Source organism: Aquarana catesbeiana, linkage group LG01, assembly GCF_042186555.1.
Source record: "Aquarana catesbeiana isolate 2022-GZ linkage group LG01, ASM4218655v1, whole genome shotgun sequence".
Taxonomy (NCBI): Eukaryota; Metazoa; Chordata; class Amphibia; order Anura; family Ranidae; genus Aquarana; species Aquarana catesbeiana.
The window spans coordinates 812,134,530-812,160,518 of record NC_133324.1 but is presented as its reverse complement, the minus strand read 5'-3'; the positions used below and the strand labels follow the sequence as shown (position 1 = coordinate 812,160,518).

Sequence of the window (25,989 nt, the reverse complement as noted above, 5' to 3'; positions counted from 1 at the left end):
AAGGTGCCAAGCCCAACCCCTGAAAAAACAGCCCCACACCGTAATCCCCCTTCACCAAATTATTTAGAGGGGTGGCCCAATACTTTTGGCAACATAGTGAGGATGAGCTAGTTTGGGGTGGAGGAACTTGACTGGCCTGCACAGAGTCCTGACCTCAACCCGATTAGAACACCTTTGGGATGAATTAGAGTGGAGACTGCAAGAGCAGGCCTTCTCGTCCAACATCAGTGCCTGACCTCAAAAATGCGCTTCTGGAAGACTGGTCAAACATTCCCATAGACACACTCCTAAAAATCGTGGACAGTCTTCCCAGAAGCTGTTATAGCTGCAAAGGGTGGGCCAACTCAATATTGAACCCTATGGACTAAGACTGGGATGCCATTAAAGTTCATGAGCGTGTATAGGTAGGCGTTCCAATACTTTTGGCAATATAGTGTATGCTGTAAAAAAGATTTGTGTAAATACCTTGATCTGAAGTCCAAGAGCTGTGACTTAACCTTCAATTGCCCATCCCCTGTTGGCACGCCCTCCTCTCCCCTGCAGCAACTGCTCCATGACACAGGGTAGTCTCAGCCTGAGCTTCTGCATCACATGGCACACCAGAACCGATTGAAAAAAGGTATTTACACACATCTTTTTTTAACAGTATACAGCATGGGTAGGAGGAGGGAGGAGGCAGTGTTTTTAAGCAGACTTATATATAGCTTTTACTTCCACTTTAAGCTAGGTAAGGATCCCTAGAATAGTTTTCTAGTGAGTCTTGAACACTTCTGTAAGGAAGCTTATATGTTTGAGTTTACTTTCATTTGTTTTTGTCCTTGGTAAAAGTCACCCTGAGTGAATGAAATGTCAGAATAAATTACATTCAAGTTTTCACTTGAAAAGCCTTGTGTGCTTGGATTCCTTTTGCTTCTGTTGTTTTCCACCACAGAGCATTGATAGTGTGTATGTTCAGGTGTGTGCACTTGTTTTATAAAATAAAATATAACCCATAAATGAAGCTGTACAGTATGGACGCTGCCTTATAACAGGTGGTAATGCCAATGCAACTGTTTTTGTATCCCTCTTGATTGCACAGTGTAATTACATACAGGTGTAATTACACTACTATAATAATCTGGGCAAAACCTCCACTCTAGGAAACACTCTTTCTTTCTTTTTTTTCTTTTCCGGGCTCAGTTTTTAATAAATGTCCTTGACTAAATGTTCGTTTCCCCAAGCCCATTTTATGAGCATTTAAGGTTTTGAATCTATGTACTTAGGGGAAAGTTAAATAAATGCATTAAGAAACTCTTAATGAGATTTATAATTTTTTCACTAAAATTTAAATGAGAAAAACCTTGATCCATGAAATGCTTTACTATATGAGTGCCGCAGAGCCAGGGGAATTGAATTTAGCTGATCATAAGCTAAATCATAAGCCTTTTATGTTATCAAATAAAAAGAGACACATTTGTGAATTAAGATGGAATATGACCAATAGCTTGAACTTTCTTCCTAAACATGAGGCAAAATGGATTAATTTGTAAAATACGTTACATCCGTACTGGATATATGAGACAATAAAGTGAAAGTGTTCCATCTAAATCATGTTACCTTTCTATTTCAAGGTAAATTGACTTAATGGTGGTCCTGGGGCTTATGTATTGAAGTGTTTTGCTTCAAAGAATAGTAGAAACAAGTAAAAAAGAGAGTTATTAAATTGTTCGTCGGGGATTGACTGAACGCTATTTCTTTGCTTGTAATTGACTGGTCATTATGCTTTTCACTAATGACCTGTTTCCATTACTGTAAATGTTTTTTCCATCCTTCACTAGAAAATCAATATGCAGAAGTGAAGAAGTCTGTGTTTCTTTGCTGTCAAAAAAGTTACATTATAGAGATGAATTATTGAATAATGAATCCATCTCAGATTGTTTTAAAGCTGAACTCTGGGCATAAAAATGAACATGGTCATATTCACCCATAGCTGCAAAGGCTATAGATGTACTTCATGTGCACCAAACGCCTTTGCAAATGTGGTGATTTCCTTGTAAAAATATTGATGACATAATATACAATATGCTCAAAGTATTGATGACATAATATATGCTCATAATATTTCCTCCACCACGTGCCCCTTCCCCTGTCAAGATCAATGGCACAACTATCAGTATGTTCCCACATGCCAGGGTGCTAGGGGTTACCCTGGACTCTGAACTGTCCTTTCAGGCCCATATTCAATCCCTGTCCAAATCATGCTGCCTCAACCTCTGCAACATCTTCAGAATACGTCCCTTTTTAACCAATGACACCACCAAGCTTCTTATTCACTCCCTGGTTATCTCTCGCCTTCTCATTGGATTCCCTTTACCTAGGCTACCCCCCTTTTCAGTCCACCATGAATGCTGCTGCAAGACTGATCTACCTTACCTTACCAACCATTCCCCTGTCTGTCAAAAGTCCTCCATTGGCTTCCACTTACCCAACAAATAAAATTCAAAGTACTAACAATAACTTACAATGCCTTCCACAACTCTGCCCCCAGCTACATTACTAGCCTGGTCTCAAAATATCAACTAAGCTGCTCTCTTTGGTCCTCCCTAGACCTCCTGCTCTCTAGCTCCCTTGTCACCTACTCCCATGCTCACCTCCAGGATTTCTCCTGAGCTTCTCCCATTCTTTGGAACTCCCGACCCCAATCTGTCCATTTTTAGATGATCCCTGAAAACCCTTCTCTTTAACCACTTGACCACTGGGCACTTAAACCCCCTTAATAACCAGACCAATTTCAGCTTTTGGTGCTCTCACATTTTGAATGACAATTACTCAGTCATGCAACATTGTATCTATATGAAATTTTTGTCCTTTTTTCACACAAATAGAGCTTTCTTTTGGTGGTATTTAATCACTGCTGGGTTCTTTATTTTTTGCGCTATAAAAGAAAAAAGACAGAAAAATCTGTAATAAAATGCATTTTTCTTCATTTCTGTTATAAAATTTTGCAAATTAGTAATTTTTCTTCATATATTTTGGCCAAAATTTATACCGCTACATATCTTTGGTAAAAATAACCCAAATCGGTGGATATTATTTGGTCTTTGTGAAAGTTATAGAGTCCAAAAGCTATGGTGCCAATATCTGAAAATTGATCACACCTGAAGTACTGTATTGATGTCCTATCTCATTTCTTGAGACCCTAACATGCCAGAAAAGTACAAATGACCCCCTTTTGGAAAGAATACATTCCAAGGTATTTAGAAAGATGCATGGTGAGTTTTTTGAAGTTGTCATTTTTTCCCATAATTCTTTTCAAAATCAAGTTTTTTTTTTACTTTTTTTTTCACAAAATTGTCATATTAGCAGGTTATTTCTCACACACCGCATATGCATACCACAAATTACACCCCAAAACACATTCTGCTATTACTCCTGAGTACGGTGATACCACATGTGTGAGACTTTTACACAGAGTGGTCACATACAGAGGCCCAACATGCAGGGAGCACCTTCAGGCATTCTGGAGCACCCAGGCCAATTCTGACATTTCTCTCCTACATGTAAAAATCATCATTTATTAGCTAGAAAATTACATAGAACCCAAAACATTATATATGTTTTTTTAGCAAAGACCCTAGAGAATACAATGGTGATCATTGCAACTTTTTATCTTGCACGGTATTTGCGCAGCAATTTTTTGAACGCTTTTTTTTAAAAAAAAAAACAGTTTTGTGCTTTAAAAGAAACCAAAACAGTAAAGTTAGCCCGATATTTTTGCATAATGTGAAAGATGAAGTTACGCCGAGTAAATAGGTACCCAACATGTCACCTTTCAAAATGCTTGTGGAATGGCGCCAAACTTCGCTACTCAAAAATCCCCATAGGCGACGCTTTAAAATTTTTTACTGGTTACATGTTTTGAGTTACAGAGGAGGTCTAGGGCCAAAATTATTGCTCTCGCTCTACCGATCGCAGCGATACCTCACATGTGTGGTTTGAACACCGTTTTCATATGTGGGTGGGACTTACGTATGCGTTCGCTTCTGCAAGCGAGCACACAGAGACAGGGGCGCTTTAAATTTATTTTATTTTTTTTATTGTTCATTTTACTTTATTTATTTTAGTTTGACTCTTTTTTCCAAAAAAAAAAATTTTGACCACTTTTATTCCTATTACAAGGAATGTAAACATCCCTTGTAATAGGAATATGGCATGACAGGTCCTCTTTACAGTGAGATATGGGGTCAATAAGACCCCGCATCTTACCTCTAGGCTGGGAAGCCATAAATAAAAAAAAAAGATCCTGGCTTCGATCGTAGCGGTGAGTTGGTACTGTAGAAGCAACGGAGGGCGGTGGGAGGGGGGAACATCCCCTCCCGTAAGAACGATCAAGCAGTGGAACAGCCGCTATGATCATTCTTATGGTGTAGGGAATCGCCGGCTAAAAAAGGTGATATCTGAATTATGCCTGTAGCTGCACCCATAATTCAGATATCCCCGCACAAAGTCAAGGATGTTGTATGGCGGGCGGGAAGTGGTTAAAATGCATTTTGTTTTTTAACACAAAGTTGTCCATTTATACAGTATTTCTAACACATAGCATGTACATACCAAAAATGACACCCCAAAATAGATTCTCCTTCTCCTCCTGAGTACAGCGATACCACATGTGTGAGACTTCCACAGCCTGGCCACATACAGAGGCTGAGTACAGCCGAGTATGGCAGGGTATGGCCGAGCATGGCTGGGTATGGCTGGGTATGGCAGGGTATGGCAGGGTATGGCTGGGTATGGCAGGGTATGGCAGAGTATTGTGGGGTATTGCAGAGTATGGTGGGGTATTGCAGAGTATGGTGGGGTATTGCAGAGTATGGTGGGGTATTGCAGAGTATGGTGGGGTATTGCAGAGTATGGCGGGGTATTGCAGAGTATGGCTGGGTATTGCAGAGTATGGCGGGGTATTGCAGAGTACAGCGGGGTATTGCAGAGTATGGCTGAGCATGGCTGGGTATGGCTGAGTATGGCAGGGTATTGCAGGGTATCGCCGAGTATGACTGGGTATGGCTGGGTATTGCAGAGTATTGCAGGGTATTGCAGAGTACTGCGGGGTATTGCAGAGTATTGCGGGGTATTGCAGAGTATTGTGGGGTATTGTGGGGTATTGCGGGGTATTGCAGAGTATTGCGGGGTATTGCAGAGTATTGCGGGGTATTGCAGAGTATTTCAGGGCATTGCAGAGTATTGCAAAGTATTGTGGGGTATTGCACAGTATTGCACAGTGTTGTGGGGTATTGCAGAGTATTGCACAATATTGTGGGGTATTGCAGAGTATTGCACAGTATTGTGGGGTATTGCAGAGTATTGCACAGTATTGTGGGGCATTGCATTGTGTTGCACAGTATTGTGGGGGTATTGCAGAGTATTGCACAGTATTGTGGGGGTATTGCAGAGTATTGCACAGTATTGTGGGGGTATTGTAGAGTATTGTGGGGTATTGCAGAGTATTTTGGAGGTATTGCAGAGTATTGTGGGGTATTGCAGAGTATTGCAGAGTATTGTGGGGGTATTGCAGAGTATTGCACAGTGTTGTGGGGGATTGCAGAGTATTGCAGGGCATTGCAGGGATAGGTGAGCATGGATGGATGTATGGCTGGATGTCACTGAGCAGCGCTGCTGCCATCCATCCCCCTCTCCGCTCACAGTGTACCGATCGGTACAGAGAGGGGAGGAGAGGAACCGGCGTCATCAGATGACGCCGGTTTGTTTACATGTGATCGCTTCATCATTTGACCGAGCGATCACATGGTAAACGGCCGTGATCAGCGGCCATTTACCAGGATCCGTGATGTGCCAGGTCCTCTGGACCCGGCGGTCATGGATGTGTTCGGGTGCGCGCCCCAGGGGGCGCGCGAGAGGGGAATTCTGGGAGGACCTCATAGTACGCCCTCCCAGAGTTGAGCAACCGCCCTGCAGCCATCATTCGGCTATGGACCGGTTGTTAAGTGGTTAAAGTGGAGTTAGTTCTGCCTGGGAAAAAAAAATTAAAAGTTAGCAGCTACAAATACTGTAGCTGCTGACTTTTAATATAAGGACACTTAACTGTCCAGGGAACCCACAATGTCGGCACCCAAAGCCGACCTGTCCCTCGGCTCTGCGTGCAGGCGCCGGCATCCTTACTAAGGGAAACAGGAAGTGAAGCCTTGCGAGTCACCCTGCACTTTCTGAATGGTCCCTGCTGTCTTCTGGGACCTGTATGTCTCCCAGAAGGCAGCAGGGGGGAAGAAGGAGGGGCCAGATATTGTATAGTTCGCCGCACAGATTGCAGCGATCTTTCCCCGGAAGTTGGAGCAGATACCTGGATTTGCCAGGTATCCGCTCCCCCCTGAAAGGTGCCAAATGTGGTACCGGAGGGGGGAGGAATAAATATATAAAACACACCATGATTCAAGTGAAAATACCTATGGCTCTTGCACTTAGAAAACATTTTCTTATTCTGGAACTCAGATTTAAATCAGGCATATTGCAAGTTCACTCAAATCTGGCAAATTCTAGAACATTTTTTAACGTGCATAAACAAATGCTTGCTAAGAATAGTTGATACTTCCAGAAAGGGAAAAAACTATAGCTTTGCCACCAGATTTCTCTCTGGTGGGGTTAATTTTAAAATACCTATTTTTTTATTTACAACTGTTTTAAGTGTAATGCCGCGTACACACGGGCGGACTTTTCGACCGGACTGGTCCGATGGACTTTCCGACGGACTTTCGATGGACTTCCGAGGGACTTTTGAACAAACGGACTTGCCTACACACGATCACACCAAAGTCCGACAGATTCGTACGTGATGCCGTACGACCGGACTAAAATAAAGAAGTTGATAGCCAGTAGCCAATAGCTGACCTGGAGTGGGTTTTTGTCCGTTAGACTAGCATACAGACAAGCGGATTTTTTAACCGGACTCGAGTCCGTCGGAAAGATTTGAAGCATGTTTCAAATCTAAAGGCCATCAGATTTTCGACTGGAAAAGTCCGCTGAAGGTCCGATGAAGCCCAAACACGATCGGATTGTCCGCCAGACTCGGTCCGTCGGACCAGTCCCATAGAAAAGTCCGACTGTGTTTACGCTGCATAAGAATACACAGTATGGCCAAAAATATGTGGATACCCTTTCAAATGATTGAACTGAGGTGTCTCATACGCAACCTTTATTAACAAGTAGATAAAATCAAGCAAATAGTCATGCATTCTCCTGCACCTCAGCACTGTTCAACATCTTTTGGATGAATTAGAACTTTGATTGGGAGATAGTTCTTCTCATCCAGCATCAGTACCTGACCTCACAAACGCTATTTAGACTTAATGGGCATAAATTCTAAATTGCAACAGAATCTTGTAAAATTACTTTCATGGAGTGTGGAGTGGAGACTGTTTTGTAGGTCCAATTATCCGTCCAACTTCACATTACTGCCAATTGTTTTCCAATGGAATGTCCAACAACCTGAGATAGGTGTGATAGTTAGTTGTTCATACACATTTGGCCATATAGTGCATGTTTGGGCTGCTAGGAAGCTGGCCTTTGTAGAAACAATTGGAAATGGGAAATTCAGCAGGTGCTAGATCTGCCATATATGTATAGCTGGTCTTTATAACAAATTCTGATCTCACTTGTTTTTTAGGCAAGCCATACATGGAACTGTACATGGACAGGCTGATTGTCAACAAGATCGATCAACTTGGGTACAACCAGTATGTCGGGTTTTACCTGCGGTTATTGCTAGCAGCTGCTATAGCAGCTAGCAACAATCACCGTCCTGGCAGGAGGGATTCCCGCATTACCACTGTCTCTGTGGATGGGGAAATCGAGTAAATTTCTATCCCGCAACCCGTGGTTGTAGGAAAGAAAATGGCTCCGTGTATGGTCTCCGTGTATGGCCAAGCCTTAGGCTTCAAGCACATGGTCCTAAAAGGGTTGAACAGTTTAGATTTGGAAATAAAGTCACAGCATAAAGCCTGCTGCTAGCAGCCTGTCAAAATCAATGACAGTCTGCATTTGGGACAGTGCATATGTCCCTGAATTCAAATACTACTCACATCTGCGAAAGGCCGATGTGTATTTCAGCCTGTCATTGACTGATTGATTTTGCAAGGCTGCAATTGTGACTCCAGAGCAGAGAATTACACCCGAATGTACAGATTACGGCCCTGTAGTGGTCATGTGCATGAAACCATAGAGCACTTTTTTTGTAGAAAGTGCCAGCGTAGCTGAGATAAAAAAAAAAAAAAAACATATGCTAGGGTAAGTACAGAGAGTCAAGGAAATTAAATTCATATTTAGGACCCCTTAAAGCTGAGGTCAGCAACCAGCCAATCACAATCTACCTGTGAACCGTAGGCAGCGGACAGGTAGATCTCGAAATTGCCTTAGCCGGTCCTTCCCCTCAGTGTTTAAAGCTCTCATTTCACAACAGAGGGGAGAGCAGGAGGCAGCATAGTGGACATGGGGCGGGATTGGGAGCTGCTGCAGTTAACCAGTAGGTGATTCATTGGTTTATAGGAAGCTGGGTGGTCCTAGCAACCAATCATCAGCTTGTTGGTTGATATGAAAAGTTAGGTCGGAGAATGCTACCTGCAGACTCCTGTTTGTGTCAAGGGGATGGTGTGAAAGGCGGAAAAGGACACCTCTGGGGGGTTTACCGAGGACACTACTTTGGGAGGGGGAGGCACAGGGCCCTACAGTGAGGGGGGGGGTGATGTGAAGGGGCAAAGGACACTGCTGGGGGGGGAAGAGGACAATACAGAGTGGAGGGGTGATGTGGGGGGGCAGAAGCCACTGCTTTGGGGGGCACAGGGAACTTATGTGGGGGGGCAGAGGACACTACAGTGGAGGGAAGGGGTTGATGTGAAAGAGGCAGAGGACACTGCAATGGGGGTGCGGAGGGACAGTGAACAGACACTGCAGTGGGGGGGGGGGGAATGTGGTGGATGCAGAGAACACTGCTGTTGGAGGCAGAGGGGTAGCGGACTCTACAATGGGGAGATGTGATGTGGAAGGGGCAGATGACATTGCAATAGGGGCGCAGAGGGACAGCAAACACTACATTAGGGGGGATAATGTGGAGGGGGTAGAGGACAGTTCTACAGTGGAAAAGTAGTGGGGAAGAGGACACTAAAGTCGAGGGGGGGGTGATGTGAAGGGGGTAGAGGACACTACTATGGGGGGGCAGAGGTGCAGGGGACATTACATTATGGGGTGATGTGAAGGACACTGCTATGGGGGGTCATAAGGGGCAGAGGACATTACTGTGGGATAGGTCAGGGACCACTATCATGGGGGATGATATAAAGTGATGTGAAGTGTGGCAGAGTATACTACTGTGACACACTATGTGTTCTTCATGCTGTCTTTTTAGTGGGGCTTGATAGTTTTTTGTTTTTTTTAAAGGGCGCTGTCCCCCTGGAGATCTTTGATTTACTCCATATTGTCCAGGAAGATTTCAACCTCTGACAGGTTGTATACCCCTGCCTTAGGCCCCATTCACACCTGAGCATATAGTTTTTGAGCATTTTTCAGGCGTTTTGTCGCGTGTATTTGCGTGTCTCCATGCGGAGTTTTCTGGCGATTTTGAGCTTTGGTGTTTTTCTTATTAGCCAATAGGAAAAATTATCATCTGTTTCATGATTTGTTGCTATGTTTTTAGATTTTGTCATCTGCTTCCTGCTCCAAAAACGCCCAAATCTGCCCAATTCGAGTGACAAAAAAGGGGTCCAGAATTTGTTTGAGCTTCAGGCGTTGGACTTCAGGTGAACTTGGAGTGGAAATGTGAACCATCTCCATAGAGAATAATGGATTTTTTCCCCTCAAGCATTTTGTAGCTTCAGGCTTCAAGCTACAAAACGCTCAGGTGTGAATGGGGCCTTAAAGGAAAGCTGTCATAAGAGCAACATAGAGGCTGCCATTGATCGGCTTTGCTGTTAAGTGTTACTTGCCTATCTGTCATGCTGACCCTATTCCTTCAATGCTTTGAGTCGCTGACCACTTTGAGTACTTTTCTCTGACATTCCAGATCTGTATTCAAGTGTTTGATCAGGAACTAATCAGCATAAGAACCAGGCAACTAGCATTTGCAGATGTAATTTAGCAGTTGCAGTCTCAGTATTGTTTTCACAGCAAGTTTACTTAAAGTGAACCTGAACTCAAAAAATAAAGATTTGATTCTAATAGCTGTAAATCCACAGAGCGAGAGGTACTGCTACCTATAACTACTAGCCTCACACTGAGATTTAGTAATGCAACTACTGTTTTGCTCATGGTCCTCTTTGTTAGGATTATTTTAGCTGTATTAAAGCACTTGCAACAAGCTGAAGCACATTCAGTCCATTAGCTCATGTGTCGAACAGAATGATCTTTTGCAACCTAATGACTCTTTACTGAGGATTTTTAAAGTGGTCTGGTTGTGAGAAATGATGTCCTGCAGGTGTGTAGTAAGGATGGGTGAACAGTTCAAAGTTCGGAAGTTCTCAGAACAACTAAATTATAGGGTCGTTTGACCGTTTGTTCAGCCCGCCAAACGACCACAATGCACAGCGCCGCCACAGAGTGCATTGAAAGCCCTGATTGGCTGAAGCAATGAAAACTTCACCCAATCAGGGTACAGAGCACTGTTAGAGCCATGAATGGATGCTGTGATAATGACTGTATCCAATCATGGCTCATTGCATTTAAACCTGCCCCACACTATAAAAGTATTCTTTCTATACGGCCATTTGTAGTGTGATAGCAGCATGGAGACAGATAGAACAGGGCTCTGTTCAGTACTATTAGACAGTTAGTGTGCTATAGTGTTCTATTCTGATTCCATTGTCAGTGTAGAATATCAGTTTAGTGTGCATCTAGGGATAGTTCAGTGTAAGTGTAGTGCGACCATTCATCTTTACATTAGTGTCAATGTAGGGATAGTTCAGTCATTGTGAGTGTAGTGCGACCATTCATCTTTTCATTATTGTGAATGTAGGGATAGTTCAGTCATTCTGAGTGTAGTGGACCATTCATCTTCACATTAGTGTGAATGTAGGGATAGTTCAGTCAGTGTGAGTGTAGTAACCGTTTAACGCAGTATATTTCATTGCGTTACTGCAAGTTTAACGCCATATAGTTCTGTGCATTACTGCAAGTTTAACACTTTAAAGTTCTGTGCGTTACTGCAAGTTTAACGCTGTATATTTCATTGCGTTACTGCAAGTTTAACGCCATATAGTTCTGTGCATTACTGCAAGTTTGACATAGTAAATTGCAGTATATTATAGTGTATCCGTGGAGTGTGTCTATGCCGTGAAAATTCAAATTAAAGTGCACCAAACACCACTTTCTATTGATTAAAGTGCATCCACATACACATTTACACATCTTTATTACATTTTGTTAATTAGCACCCCCCACTCCCCCATCATTTCTGGAAGGACAGCAAGGAGAGGCAGCTGTTCCCATGGTACTGTAAGGGGGCCAGCAGCAAATGTGTCCACAGGAAAGGTGGACATGATCAGTCCTCAGGCAGGGCATCATTTCCTCTCTTTAGTGATGTTGCCTGTGCTATCCAGCCACAGCATGCAGAGGAGGTGGTGGACTGGCTTACTAAACCGTCCTCATCCTCCGTCACCCATGCAGAGACTAATGCGCAGTCCCCTGCAGCTGCCAGAGTGGCAAAACCTGCCTCCTTGTCCACAGCTATTCCTGCCATAGCCCCTGCATCAGGCATTGAGAAGTCAGTGGAGCTATTTGAACACAACATCAGCCGCTTGTTCCATGAGGATGCACAGCCATTACTCAATTCAGATGTTAGTTCTGAGGTTGAGGAAGGCAGGAACATGAGCCTACAGAGAGGGGAGAACACTAGTACACAAATTGGCATTCGTGTTCCAGTCACAGCGTATTGCCAAGTTATCTCCAGTGGTAATGGGGATGGAGGAGATGATGATGATGAGGTCACTGACTCGACTTGGGTGCTGAATAGAGCAGAGGAAGAAATTGAAGGCCCAACCCCAACGAGGCAGCCATCATGGAAGAGTAGAGAGCAGCCACCCTATTCCATCACATTGTGGAGCTGTTATCTCCCAGCCCACTTCCCACAGCTCAGCTGTCTGTGCCTTTTTTAGTACATGTGCAGCCGATCGCACTGTTGCTATTTGTAAACTTTGTCGCATCAAGCCTGGCAAAAGACACAACCATTTGGGTTCCACATGCTTGACAAGGCATTTAACCTCCCACCACTCAGCCCATTGGCAAGAGCACCTAAAAGCCACACAAAAGGGGCACACATCTATCTCTCCTCCTTACTCACCTCAGTCTGTCCCTGCTATACCTCATGACCTCTCAGCAGCCTCCACTGACAGGGATGATGGTATAGCGCAGGGTGTCCCAGGTCCTTGCAGCACAACACCAGCTGTAGACTATAGCTGGCAAATTTCTCTTCCCTATCTGCTGCAAAGGAAAAAAAATTACAGTCCCTGTCAAACAGGTGCAGAAAAATTGTTCTTTGGCTGTTAATTTTACCCATGAAACCTACACCAAAAACATTCTTCCAGATGAAATCAACACCCACAACACTAGACTAGGCAGCCTAGAAGTCCTGCAGCGATTCCACATCCCCAAAACACTTAATCAGCGACATCGGCTTCAGGGGTTTCATAGCTGCTGGTAATCCAGGACTGATTCATTTTGATAAAAGTCAGACGGTCCACGGAGTCTGTGGACAGACGCGTTCTATGATCAGTAACAAAACCTCCAGTAGCACTGAATGCCCATTCAGAAAGCACGCTGGTTGCAGGGTATCCCAGCAGCTCAATAGCATACTGGGCAAGTTCTGGCCAGTGGTCTATTCTCATGACCCAGTAAGCCAGTGGAAAGCTTTTCATCTCTGTTTTTGCCCCTAGATAATCGTCCACCATGTGATGCAGATGCTGCCGATGGGATGTGGAAGGTGACAGCCCTGTGCGGCAAGGACTAAAAAACTTCAGAAATGCATCACTTAAGCGGCCGCCTTCTCCACCGCTCTTCTCTTGACCAAGAGAAGCCTCAAAACTAAGTTTTCCACAACACTGTAACCTACCAGAGTCGGGAAAAGTGTTCGATAAACTCCTCTTGAAGGTGTCCTCGAGATTTTATCTTCAGCACTCTCTGTGAGGACGGGATGAGTTTTGAGACTTTCCCCTTTTAACGGTTGTCAAGGAGGCTTGCCAAGCAATAGTGATCCTTTCCCTTTACGCCACATTTACTTGGGTCCTTTCTCAGGCTTTGAAACATGAGGGAGCCCATGTACCGCAAGTTTGCGGAGGCATGAGAAGCAGACACCTTTGAGTCACCAAATTGAGGACATGTGCCAGGCATGGCACATGTCTCAGCTTTCCCTGTCTAAGGGCGGACAGGAGGTTTGTGTCATTATCACATACCACCATTCCTGGCTCCAGCTGGCGTGGCGTGAACCTCTGGGCCTGTCCCTGCAGAGCTGCGAGAATCTCTGCACCAGTGTGGTTCCTGTTCGCTAGACACACCAGCTGAAGCACTGCATGGCACCATTTAACCTGACTCATTGAATAGCCCTTTGAAAGCCTAGGGCAGGGGTAGGCAACCTCGGCCCTTCAGCTGTGGTGAAACTACAAATCCCATCATGCCTCTGCCTCTAGGAGTCATGCCTGTGATTGTCAGGGTCTTGGAATGTCTCATGGGACTTGTAGTTTCAAAACAGCTGGAGGGCTGAGGTTGCCTACCACTGGCTTAGTAGAGCTGACAAATCTTGCATCATCACCACTAGATATATGGAGACGTGGGGGCACAACAAGCTGCAGTACTGAGCCCTGTTCTGCATACTTCCGAGTTGCAAGCATTGTTAACCAGTGTGCTGTGAACAAAATATATTGTCCCTGCCCATGCTTGCTGGACCACGTGTCAGCAGTATTGTGGACTTTGCCACTTTACAGGTGGAATAAGGGGACCCCCCAGGCACTATATTGAAAGGAATTTTTCATTTTATACTTTCACTTTAAACATCAATAAATCACTGCTTATATAAAAATGACATTTTTTAAAAACTTTTTTGCATTGATACATGTCCCCCAGGGCAGTACCAGACCCCCATAACCATTGTATGCCCAATTACTTGCATATAAGCCTTCAAAATGGGCACTTTTGATTTTTGACATTCGGAACCCATAGACTTCAATGGGGTTTGTGATTCGGCTCCGAACTTTCGCGATGTTCGAAAGTTCTGGTGCGAACCGAACAGGGGGTCGTTCGGCCCATCCCTAGTGGGTATTAATCAATCATCTTCTTATGTTCCTGTGTGTTGTGAATATGTAGATCCATTATTTTTTGTAATGTCTGCCCTGTTTTACCAATATACCATCCCTGGTTGCATTGAACAAGGTACAATACATTACTAGAGGTGCAATTGTAAGGTCATATCATTTTGTAGGTTCCTTTTGTATGTGACAATTTTAAATGATAGACGTGGCTGCAGATTTTGCAGTGTTTATTGTTGTGAGGTTTTGCTCCCTGTTGTTTGTGTCCCTGTAGTTAGTCCAGTCTAGTCAGAATAAAGCTTCCTGCTGATTTATTTCAGAGGTTGGGTGGTTGCCTGAAGTCTAACATTGGGTTTTTTCAAAGATGTATTTTAGTTCCATCCTCTGTTATGAGTAGCAGTTTTTTTATTATCTTTCTTTTTCCTTCAAGTGTTGGATTGTATGTGGTTATTAGAAGGTGTTTGTTTTTTTCTCTTTGCATTGCTAGCCTATTGTTTGCCTATGTTTTCAAGGCAATTTTTATGCTTGTACAAAAGGGTTTGTTGCTGTGACCTTTCTTATGGATGTATTCTGCTAGTACTCAGATTTATTTCTGTCTTTTGGGTCAGAATATATTTGGTGGTATCTAGTGGACTGACTGTATATGATGGCTTGTTTGGTACATCGGGAGTGGAAGCTGAAACTGTGGAGATGGTTGCATTGGTCAGTAATTTTCCTGTATATATGATCTCTGCATATGTGTAGCAATAGGCCATTTTTAGTTTCATAGTGAATAGGGTCAAATAAGGTATTTTATCATTCAGGATGACTGACAGTTTTTCATTCACCATTATTGAAGATAATTTGACTTTTATCAATGCAAATCAGATGGAGGAGGATTTCCAAGACCCGACAATAACTATGCTGGCAGTATATTTTCTTTTTTTTTCCCCTTCTGTCCATATACATGTAGCACCCTCCTAGGTAAGTGCTAGTGGAATTGTATATAGTGTTTTTGGTTTCTCTGCTTAACAGGGAAACAGCTAGGCAAATCTATGTGCTGTCTGCTTAACAGAGAGCTGTGATTGTTTGATAGAGTCTGTACAGTGTGTTCAGGTGCTGAGTCATGCTGTCTTGATTTCTACACTGATCCAATAGCAATGAGGCATATTGGACATTAGTTGGAAATCTGGAAGATGAGAGCATGGATGTCCGTACAGCTCTGGCCAATTAGAAGGGGATGTGCCCCAAGGAATGCTGGGTACCTGTATTTATATCTCAAGAGCACATGGGCTCGAGGTCCAGTTCCAGTCCAGCCCACCTCTGAGGAGAGAATTTCAGGTGGGGAGGAGGCTGCTGCCTCTCCCCAGCACAAGCTGCCGTGTGGCCTCAGGTGGGTGACCTAAGGGCCAGAAATACTGAAGCTACAACCCATGGTTCTCTAGCAAGCTGACTGAGGGAGGATGTCTACGGATCTTGTCTGGTATCACTAATATAGAGTGTCGCTTGGAGGTTGGAAGGAGGCTGTTAGCTGTCCCTGGATACTGTGTGAGTACAGACCCCCTTAAGGGATCCCTGAGACTGTGTGTTGCTAGAATCCCCCTCTTGGTCCTAGAAGTCAGAATACTGGGTGTGTGAGCTAAAGGGGACACTGGCTAGTGTCTTGAAGAAGCAAAGTCCAGAAAATTCTCTCTGCTTAAAAAGGGACTTGTTTCACCTTATTCAGCCTGCTGCATAGTGCTGCTGACAGTCTGCTACACAGTTCTATTAAGAAAGTTGTCCTTGCTGTGAATAGTTAATTTGGAGTTTCATAGTAATTCCCTTTCACCTATCCAAGTTCCAAATAGAATATCAAAACACATCGCCTAGACTGGTTATTGGAGACAACGAGCGGAAGGGTGTGTGCAACTGGCTGTGCGGAAAATACTGTGTAACTGGCTGTGGAGGAAAATGAGCTTCCAGGTTTTATTACCAAAGATTAATTGAACAATCTGGGGTTAGAAGCTGATTGGTTTCTATGCAGAAGTGAGCCTGATTTTGCACTTTCCAGCTTTAGTAAATAAACCCCATTGTGTACTTAAAAGTGGGGTGTGCCTGTACTTAATGGTATCTTTGTTAGAAAGAAAGCAGCAATGCAATCATCTCCATACTTCTGCTTGATTCAGTTTCCTGCTTCCTGTAAAGCCCTGTTACCCTACCAAAATGACTGCCCCCACACAGAGACACAGTTCAGATCAAGGCATGGTAAGTTAAATTGTTACTAAACCCAGGACCCTACATTCACTATATCTGGTCTCCCATAGTACACAGAACATGGAAATTAAATTATTTTAGTAAATATAAACTGCTAAATACCTTTTCTCGTCATCAGTAGTATATAGCAGACTTATGACTCCTATCAGCACTGGTTAAAGCTTGTAGGAGGGATCTTAAATTTTCATCTGTCTGTCTTATGAGGCTGTATGACCCCTTACTGTCTGGACAGTGCTGATTGGCCCTGTTCTGATCACATGATGTGCAGAGTGTCTCATAGGGCTCTATACTATCAGCAGATGGCTTGGAGACAGTGGGAAAAGGGGGATCAGAGAAGCCAGGATCAAAGTCTTTTCACACAATGCAAAGGATTAACAATGCAGTGAGTATAACAAGCATGCTTAACTGCATATACATACTGATTTTACTGTTGTGGGTTTAGCAACACTTTAATAATGGGGGGAGGTGATCAGCTTAATGCAATCTACCACAGGCTATGCTGCTTCCTAACTACTTAGCACTCTGCTTGCCTTTTTTAGGCACAAACTCCATGGACCAACTGCTCTTGAATGTGTATGTATAGCCAACAACTTGTAAATAGGTAGTGAAGGACTTAAGCCCCTACTGGGTTCTTTTTTGCCTTCTCTGTCCCATTTGGGAGGTTTTCTGCCCCAGAGACCCTGGGAAACTTCCCAAAATGAGAGTAATTCTCAGCTTAGACATTTATCACCAACTGAAGCATCTTTGCTGTAAAAAAAATAATAAAAATAACAGGGCATATTTATAAAGCAGTTAATGTACCATTTGCCAAACATTTACTGCAGGGGATATTTCCTAGTGCATGTGTTTTAATCCTTTTGCTGATGGACACATTTTACATTTTTGACACACATGTTAAATTATGCACTTATGGCCTGAAGAATACATATAAGGCTCAAAACATTAGGTTTTCTAAAAACTTATGCTAAAATAAAAAGATGGACACAGATGGCCCTTACTCTCTCCAAAAGGAAAAAGAACATTTTGCCTTTAGAACACTTTAATATAAAAACATTTTCCCTTTTATCCATTGGTATTTATATCTATGGGTTATACAGTATATATAGAAGCTACAATCCATACAGCGTGTGTCTTGAACTCTGAAGATGGTAGCATCTTGCAATGGTTAATGGTGACATCTGTGTAATCCAATCAAATATAGCAAGTCATCGACACTCCAAAAGCATTTCCTTTTTACTAATTTATTGTGAAATAAATATTGTTAGATAATAATAGCCTATGTTTTGGGGGTTTGCAGGGTTCCTTCTTCCATGTTAGTCTCTATGTTGCTATTATGTGACAACATATTTTTCACAATGAATTGGGTAAAAAGGGAAGTTATATTTACATTTCAATTCATACGTTTTTAATATCATTGTTCAGAGATGTAATATCAGGCTTGCTGGGCTTACTCAAGCAAAGTAAATGTTCAGTTAGCTTAATAATTAAGGTAAAGTTGTTTTCATCTAATCACCCAGTCACTGTGTCGTGTAAAGATGTAGTGGATGAAGGATAGAGCCATAGCATATAATGAGGGACATGGTATTCAGCACTTCTGGAAGTGATACACAGATCAGATAAAGTAAAGATTGGAGAGGCAATGATTCTTTTTCTTTTTTTACATCATGCTTTTTATTGCAGTTTTATTTTCCTAGCTACATGGTAGATTTAAAGTGCTTTGTTTTTAAAGTGGAGGGGGTCAGCAGAATGAGATCTAGGGTAGCAGTATGGGTAAAGTCATGTTTAAAGTGATTGTAAAGTCTTTTTTTTTAAATAACATGTTATACTTACCTGCCCTGTTGCAGTGGATTTGCACAGGGTCCCTCTTCGCTGCTCCTGGCCCCTCCATCCTGTCGAGTGCCCCCACAGCAAGCAGCTTGCTATGGGGGCGCCCAAGCTTAACTGCAGCTCCTAGTGATCATTCGGACATGAAGCTGCGGTTGGGCCCTGCCCCTCTCTCCCCCGATTGACTAACTGTCTTTAATTGACAGCAGCAGGAGACAATGGCGCCGCTGCTGTATCTCAGCCAATCAGGAGGGAGTGTGCTGGATGGCTGAGGGACTCGTGGACATAGTTGGACAGAAAGGGGGCTCAGGTAAGTATTAGGGGGGCTGAGGAGGGCTGCTGCACACAGAAGGCTTTTTATCTTAATACATAGATTGCATTAGGATTAAAAAAACTTCTGACTTTACAACCCCTTTAGGGTGGTTAGGGAGTATGGTGGCATGGTTAGGAGAGTGTTGTGGATATAGAGGTAAATTTATGTGGTTGCCATAAGTTTAACCATTTGCCACCTGCCATATAGCAAAACGACGGCAGCAAAGTGGTTCTGTTATCCTGTTAGGACATCGTATGACATGATCAGGATAACTAGCTGGTGCGCCCCAACGGGGGCGCGCAGCGTGGCGACCGGTGCTGCAGCGTGTCAGTCTGACATACCGCTACTCCGTTCTAGGTAAAGAGTGTCTGATGGAGACTCTTTACCACGTGATCAGCCTTGTCCAATCATGGCTGATCACAGTGTAAACAGGAAAAGCCGCGCATCATCCTTTTCTCACGCGCGTCTGTGAGAGGTGAGTAGAGGAGAGTCGATCGGCTGCTCTTCTGACAGGGTGGTCTGTGCTGATTGATTATCAGTGCAGCCACCCCGAGGATGCCCACACTGGACCACCAGGGATGCCACCAGGTCCACCAGAGATGCCCACCACTTGTGACCACCAGGTATGCCACCCATGGCCACAAGGGATGCCAATCAGTGCCTATAATTGATGCCAATCAGTGCCAAACACTAATGCCTGCCAATAAGTGATGCCCATCAGTACCATCCATCAGTGTACATCCGTGCCACCCATCAGTGTACATCAGTGCCACCTATCAGTGCCCATCAGTGCCACCTATCAGTGCCGCCTGTCAGTGCCCATCAGTGCCACCTATGTGTGCCCCTCAGTGCCACCTATCAGTGCCTATCAGTGGCGCACATTAGTGCCCATCATCAGTGCCCATCAGTGCCACCTCATTGGTGCCACCTCATCAGTGCCCATCAGTGCCGCCTTATCAGTGCTCATCAGTGCAGCCCTATCAGTGCCCGTCAGTGAAGGAGAAAACTTACTTTTTGTAACATAAACAAAAAACTTTTTATTTTCAAAATTTTCGATCTTTTTTTTATTTGTTTAGCAGAAAATAAAAATCCCAGTGGTGATTAAATAACACCAAAAGAAAGCTCTATCTGTGTAAACAAAATGATAAAAATTTTGTTTGGGTACAGTGTAGCATGACCACACCACTGTCATTCAAAGTGCGACAGTGCTGAAAGCTGAAAATTGGTCTGGGCAGGAAGGTGTATAAGTGTCCTGTATTGAAGTGGTTAATGGGCTAAAGTTTATGCTAATGACATATTCTATTAGGAAGAGGATTTGAATATATTGTTATTATCAGTCTTTTAAAGATGAGGTTTGCATATGCAGTCGTCAGCCTTGGGAAGATGGGACATTTGTGAGTGCCATAATCAAGAAATATGAATGGATAATTGAAACCCTGAACAAATAGGCTGCATTTTCTATATTTAATGAAAGGCTTTGTTTTGTTGTTTTTTTACCTAGAATTGAATGTATTTCTCTTTTGTTTGGATGCTAGACAACTGCAGTCTGTAAATAGGTTTGAAAGATTATTAATCCATTCCGCTGACCTTGACTGGTTATATGGCATACAAGTATTCATGCACACAAGATATTATCAGCAAGTTGGCGTAAATAAACAGCTTAATTTCCGGTCACTCGCTGGGTTCTTTACTTTTTTCTGATAATCTCTTCTCACCTTGAAAGATAGGCCCATTATCTTTCCCAGTAGGCCCATTGTTGTCAGTTGCCATACATAACCTACCACTCAGGTATCATTATACTTACAGTATTAAAGTTTGTTCAGGTACATTCAAAATTCAGATTCTACCCTGGGGAACTTAATGTAGCTGAACGCTTACTCGATTTTCATCAAAATACATTTTCCATCATAAACAAAAAGCGATGTGGGTTGTTTGCTTATTAATTTATTAGATAAAGACATACTAATATTCTCAACAGAATAATAAAAGTACTTGGCTTGATGTTAATGGAGGATTTGAAAAATGGAGCAGTCCAGAACTCTATTGAAGAGTAGGAAAAGAAAAAATATTTAACACTTTTAAAATGACATAACTTATTAAAGATAATATGAGAGCTAATGACTGGGTTTACATAAACTTTAGTGTAACAGATAAAGCGCACAACCAAAAAAATAATTAATTGATAAAAACTCCCTGCATATATAAAAATGCAAACATGTGAAATAACCATATAATTAGGGTAAAATATTGGCATGTAGATTGTAGTCCATTAAGTGCTTCAATTAGTGCAAATAAAGAAGACGGACATTCAGGGGATCAATCAGTTGTTCTGTTCATCAAAAACAAATCAATCAGCGCTGCTTACCAGAATTGTTGGATCTCAAATTATAGAGATCAAAAGGGCACACACAGGGGGGATCACTCAGCCGAGGAAAGCACATCCACAGGCTCATCCAGTAACGGGATCCTCTCTCCTATAGCGGGCCCTCCAATAGTGCGATATTCCTCACAGATAAGGCAAAAAACCTTCTCCAGGTGGTCTACAACCGTGGGGTATTACATAGGATAAAAAGAAGAGGCTTCATGGTGCAGTACTCCAGATTTATTCAAATCATAGGCACTAACATCCAAAAAACAGTGTTCAATACATTCAAAACAGCCCTGGCTCAAGCCAACCAGCTGATACGTGGTGATGTCAAGATCTGTAGCTCCACCCGATGCATTTCCCCATACAAGGCATCAACTCCATTCCCAGTCGATTCCTTGTATAAAAATGCACTGATTACTGTGTAAATGTCACTGGCAGGGACGGGGTTAACACTGGGGGGCGATCAAGGGGTTCAATGTGTTCTCTCATGTGTGTTTCTAACTGTGGGGGGATGTGACTGACTGGAGGAGGTGACAAATTGCTGTTCCTAATCACTAGGAACAGACAATCTGTCTCTCCTCTCCTGTCAGAACGGGGATTTATGTGTTTACATTACCGTTCTGGCTCTCGTACCCGCAATCGCGGGTGGCCAGCGTACATCGCAGCCACTGGCCATGCGCATCAGGTCCCCCGCCATGTAGCGAGCACGCGCGCGCCTGCTATGGTTTTTAAAGAAGCCACCGTACAGCTACGGTGATTTGCTACCGTATAATGACGGCGGGTGGTTGGCAAGTGGTTAAAGTATATCTAAAGCCAAAACAGTTTTGATAGAGAAGCAGAGGGTTTAAACTGTTGTCGGCTTTTCTTGCTATGTGTGTATCAGGATATTTCAATTCACTTCCATTCCTGTAGATTAGACAGATTATTCCTGTTCTGATGGCAACTGAATTTGTGGATTTTTTTTTTCTATCATATAAACTTTTACTGAACAAAATACCATATAGTACAAACATTTGGAGTACCAACCCCATAAATATCGAGCATTACAATATATCTTAAATACTCTTATCACACAGTTTCTGGGAGTCAATGCATCAGGACAGCAGCTGTTAACACACATAAAAGTGCAAAGATTATGTAAAAAATCGGCAAAAAGCAAAAAAAAAAAAAAAACCAAGAATAATAAAATAAAAATAAATAAATAACAAACTTCCCAGAGTGTGCAATACCCATACTAGACATATCGGAAACCTACTGTAAGAAAGAAGGCACGCATATTGGATCCAGTGGCCCATTAATAGTATTGTTCACTACCTATGAAAATTGTGCATTTACCCTCACTTTATTTCCTGGCTAAATTGTCTGGCTTTATTTCCTGGCATTGGTGATCAGGACAGCTAGATAGGATGAATCTCCCTAATGCGGAGACAGACCGCAATAAAAAGTTGACAGTGGTTCTAACTGCTCAACACTACATGTAACCAATAAGAAAAGAAAAAAAAGTTTTGCCTTTAGTTATACTTTAAGAAAGTTGTAATCCTATTTGTTTCTTAGCATTACTGATGTTTGATGCTTTGCATTTTGCCTGTAGATTTCTCCTACCTCCCCTGGAAGGACATGATAATTACACTGCAGCTTATCAGCACAATGGCTTTTACCTCTAGTGCATGTACTCTCCCTGCATGTGAGTGGGCAGCCTACTTAAACAGCACAATCCTTTGTCTGCCATCATAATCTCACTAACTTTAACCTAGCAGCAATTAATGCAGCTAAACTACTTTTTTAAAGCAGAACTTTACCCATAACAACTTGATAATTTATAATGTTCTTTAGCAAGAAACATACATTCCACATGAATAATTATGCTACCAAAATTAGTGTGTGCTGTAAATTGCCTCCAGTATTGCTCCTGTGTCTTCTTGCTGGGGGCTGCAATTTTGCTGAAGCCCAGAGCCCCTGAACAGCAGTAAAACCCATTGATCTAACAATTTTGAAAAACAGTTACATTCCCGGAATGCCGGGATTGCTAACTGTCACATTTGCTTGTATCCTCAACCAAACTGTCAACCCATCAAATGGCTGGTGTCATAACTGATACCTGTAGCATCATGGCATTTGCAGATCAAACAGAAGCAGCTTCCTTGGCTGTAAAGGATTGGTATGCCCCGTACACACGGTCGGATTTTCTGACGGAAAATGTGTGCTAGGACCTTGTTGTCGGAAATTCTGACTGTGTGTAGGCTCCATCACACATTTTCCATCGGATTTTCCGACACACAAAGTTTGAGAGCAGGCTATAAAATTTTCCGACAACAAAATGCGTTGTCGGAATTTCCGATCGTGTGTATACAAATCAGATGCACAAAGTGCCACGCATGCTCAGAATAAATAAAGAGATGAAAGCTATTGGCTACTGCCCCGTTTATAGTCCCAACATATGTGTTTTACGTCACCACGTTCAGAATGATCGGATTTTCCGACAACTTTGTGTGACCGTGTGTATGCAAGACAAGTTTGAGCCAACATCCGTTGGAAAAAATCCTAGGATTTTGTTGTCGGAATGTCCGATCAATGTCCGACCGTGTGTACGGGGCATTAGGGTTTGATTTGCCTTTTAAGGCTGTCAGCAGATCAGCCTCTACAAATTTGGCAGTGTCTAAAAATAGAGAGCAAATGAGCATGTGCAAAGCATGGTGAGACAGTGTATTACTGGATTTTAAACAGTATAGGCATTTATTTTTAATGTTTTACATAGCTATACCTGCAAAAGGGGCCAGTCTGAAGTGATCTAGCAGGACTTAAATTGTCTTACAATGTTACTTGCCTAACAATATACTGTATACTCTAAAAAGTAATAGTAATAGCTTTTCTACTCTTGCATTGGTGTAAAATAACATAGTCCATCGTCTGGTAGTGGTTAGGATAGCAGTTTGCTGCAATGGTAGGAATTTAATGGTAAGAGCAGTATGCTTTCTTGTCCTTTACTTGTGATTCTGACAGATTCCTATGACAGCTTAGCTGTGTGCTGGGTATGGATGACTGCAGGAGATAATCTTTGGCCACTTTTGTTGTAGGAAAAGCTGATCAGTAAAGCTGAACAATTTCTTAGAATAGACCATTGTTTTAAATTGTCAGTGCACTGTAGCAGACAGTAGCACGTTCCTAGAATGTACAGTATAGCTATGTGCATGTCAAGATTTGAAAATATCTTTCAGTTGTTAGACTGTAAACAGCTTTGGGTGATGGATTAATGAATGCCGTTTTCTGATTGCATGCAATGGGCTACTGCACTTGTATACCTTCATCTGTTAAAGTGTTACTAAGATTAATTAATTCCCAGTGGTCTTTCATCTGACTCAGATTACTGATATTAATGTTAATGTATATTTTGACAGACAAGCAAATGAAGAATATCAAGTGCTTGCAAATTCTTGGCGATATTCTTCAGCATTTTCGAACAAGCTTTTCTTCACTATTGTCGACTACGATGAAGGAGCAGATGTTTTCCAGCAGGTAAATAAAAATAATAATAATAATAATAAATATACAGTAATAGTAATATTGTTTACTGCTTTTAAATGTGACATATGAGATAAAAGTTCTTGTTTTATATGGATTATAGCAATACAAGAAATTGCAGATAAAGAGGTCATTTATTCAAATGAAATTTTTTTTTACAAAAGTCCTTTTTTTTTTTTGTTTGTACCTTACAAATTTTGTAATGGATGTATGTAAAATAACAAACGCCCGTGAAAATCAATCCATAAGTGAACAAAGTCTATATGAATAAACATCAGAAAATCCAATAGTGAAGGTAAATCCACAGTGATGAATAGTGAAGGTCCACACCGGAGTGACAAGTGCAATATATGAATCTCCTCCACCACTGAAAAATACTGCCACTTACCAGAAAGTGATGGTCCCTTATTACAGGGGACCACACTAGGTGGATGGCTGCAACCCCAGCGCGGGATCTCACTGGCAAGCACTGGTCTCCAAAGTGTCAGCAGAAGTAGTCAGCAGACAGGATCAATATTGTGCCAGTATTAAACCAAAAAGACAAGAAAACTCCACATAGTGTAAATCCTAATACATTTATTCAGGTAAAGAGACAAGTGGTAACTTACATCAAGATGAATAAAAGATGACGAGCCGGCCGGCTTACACAAAGCCCGTATGCTTCCGGGACTACAGCAGTGACGTCAGGGCGTAGCTCTTCTTCCCTACGTCGTTTCATCACTAGCGGACGTGGTCATTCACTGAATAGCGCGACTTTGCTCTATTTATAAAATATGACTAAAGCTAAAACAATTTGGATTTCTAAAATACAACTAAAATGGCATTTTAGTCAAAAGACTATACCTACAACTAAATCTAACTTTGACCTCAAAATTAACACTGCACTACCACATAAGAATAAGTAGGGGGCATCTACTATGCTGCTGAAAAAAAAAATATGAAAAAGGCTTTTCTTTTTTATTTTTTTAACTTAATATTTAATGTTGATCATATATTCAGGTAATATTTGCAATGGCATTACAGTCAATAGATTTTACAGTTTTTTTTGTATTTTTCTATTTTAAATTTGCACTTCTGTTTGTCAAAAAGCAATATTTTTCTTTGTTTATGAAACCTGGTGATCGTTCCTGACAGAGGCAGAAAGGGGTCTACCTATGTAAACAAGGCAGATCGCCATCCTGTGACAAGGGAAGATAGAGATCTTATGTTTCTGCTAAGCAGGAACACAGGATCTCTGTCTTCTCGCAGTACAAGCACTCCTCAGGGACACCTTTAACCATTTGATTGCCCCTGATGTTTACCCCTTCCCTGCCAGTGTCATAGTACAGTGACAGTGCATATTTTTTAGCACTGATCACTGTATTACTGTCACTGGTCCCCAAAATGTATCACTTTGTAGAAGCTATAACTTTTTGCACAATCCAATGCTTCTTGGGATTTTTACCAAAAACATGTAGCAGAAT

At 42.3% G+C, this 25,989-nt stretch overlaps 1 protein-coding gene across 1 annotated transcript in view; it reads left to right on the top strand.

The window, feature by feature from the left end:
• TUSC3 (tumor suppressor candidate 3) overlaps nucleotides 1-25,989 on the top strand; it is a 406,424-nt gene that overhangs the window by 249,654 nt on the left and 130,781 nt on the right. Inside the window, exon 3 of the mRNA XM_073608243.1 lies at nucleotides 24,403-24,520. Coding sequence (XP_073464344.1) covers nucleotides 24,403-24,520 — 118 coding nt within the window. The remainder of the gene's footprint in view (nucleotides 1-24,402; nucleotides 24,521-25,989) is intronic.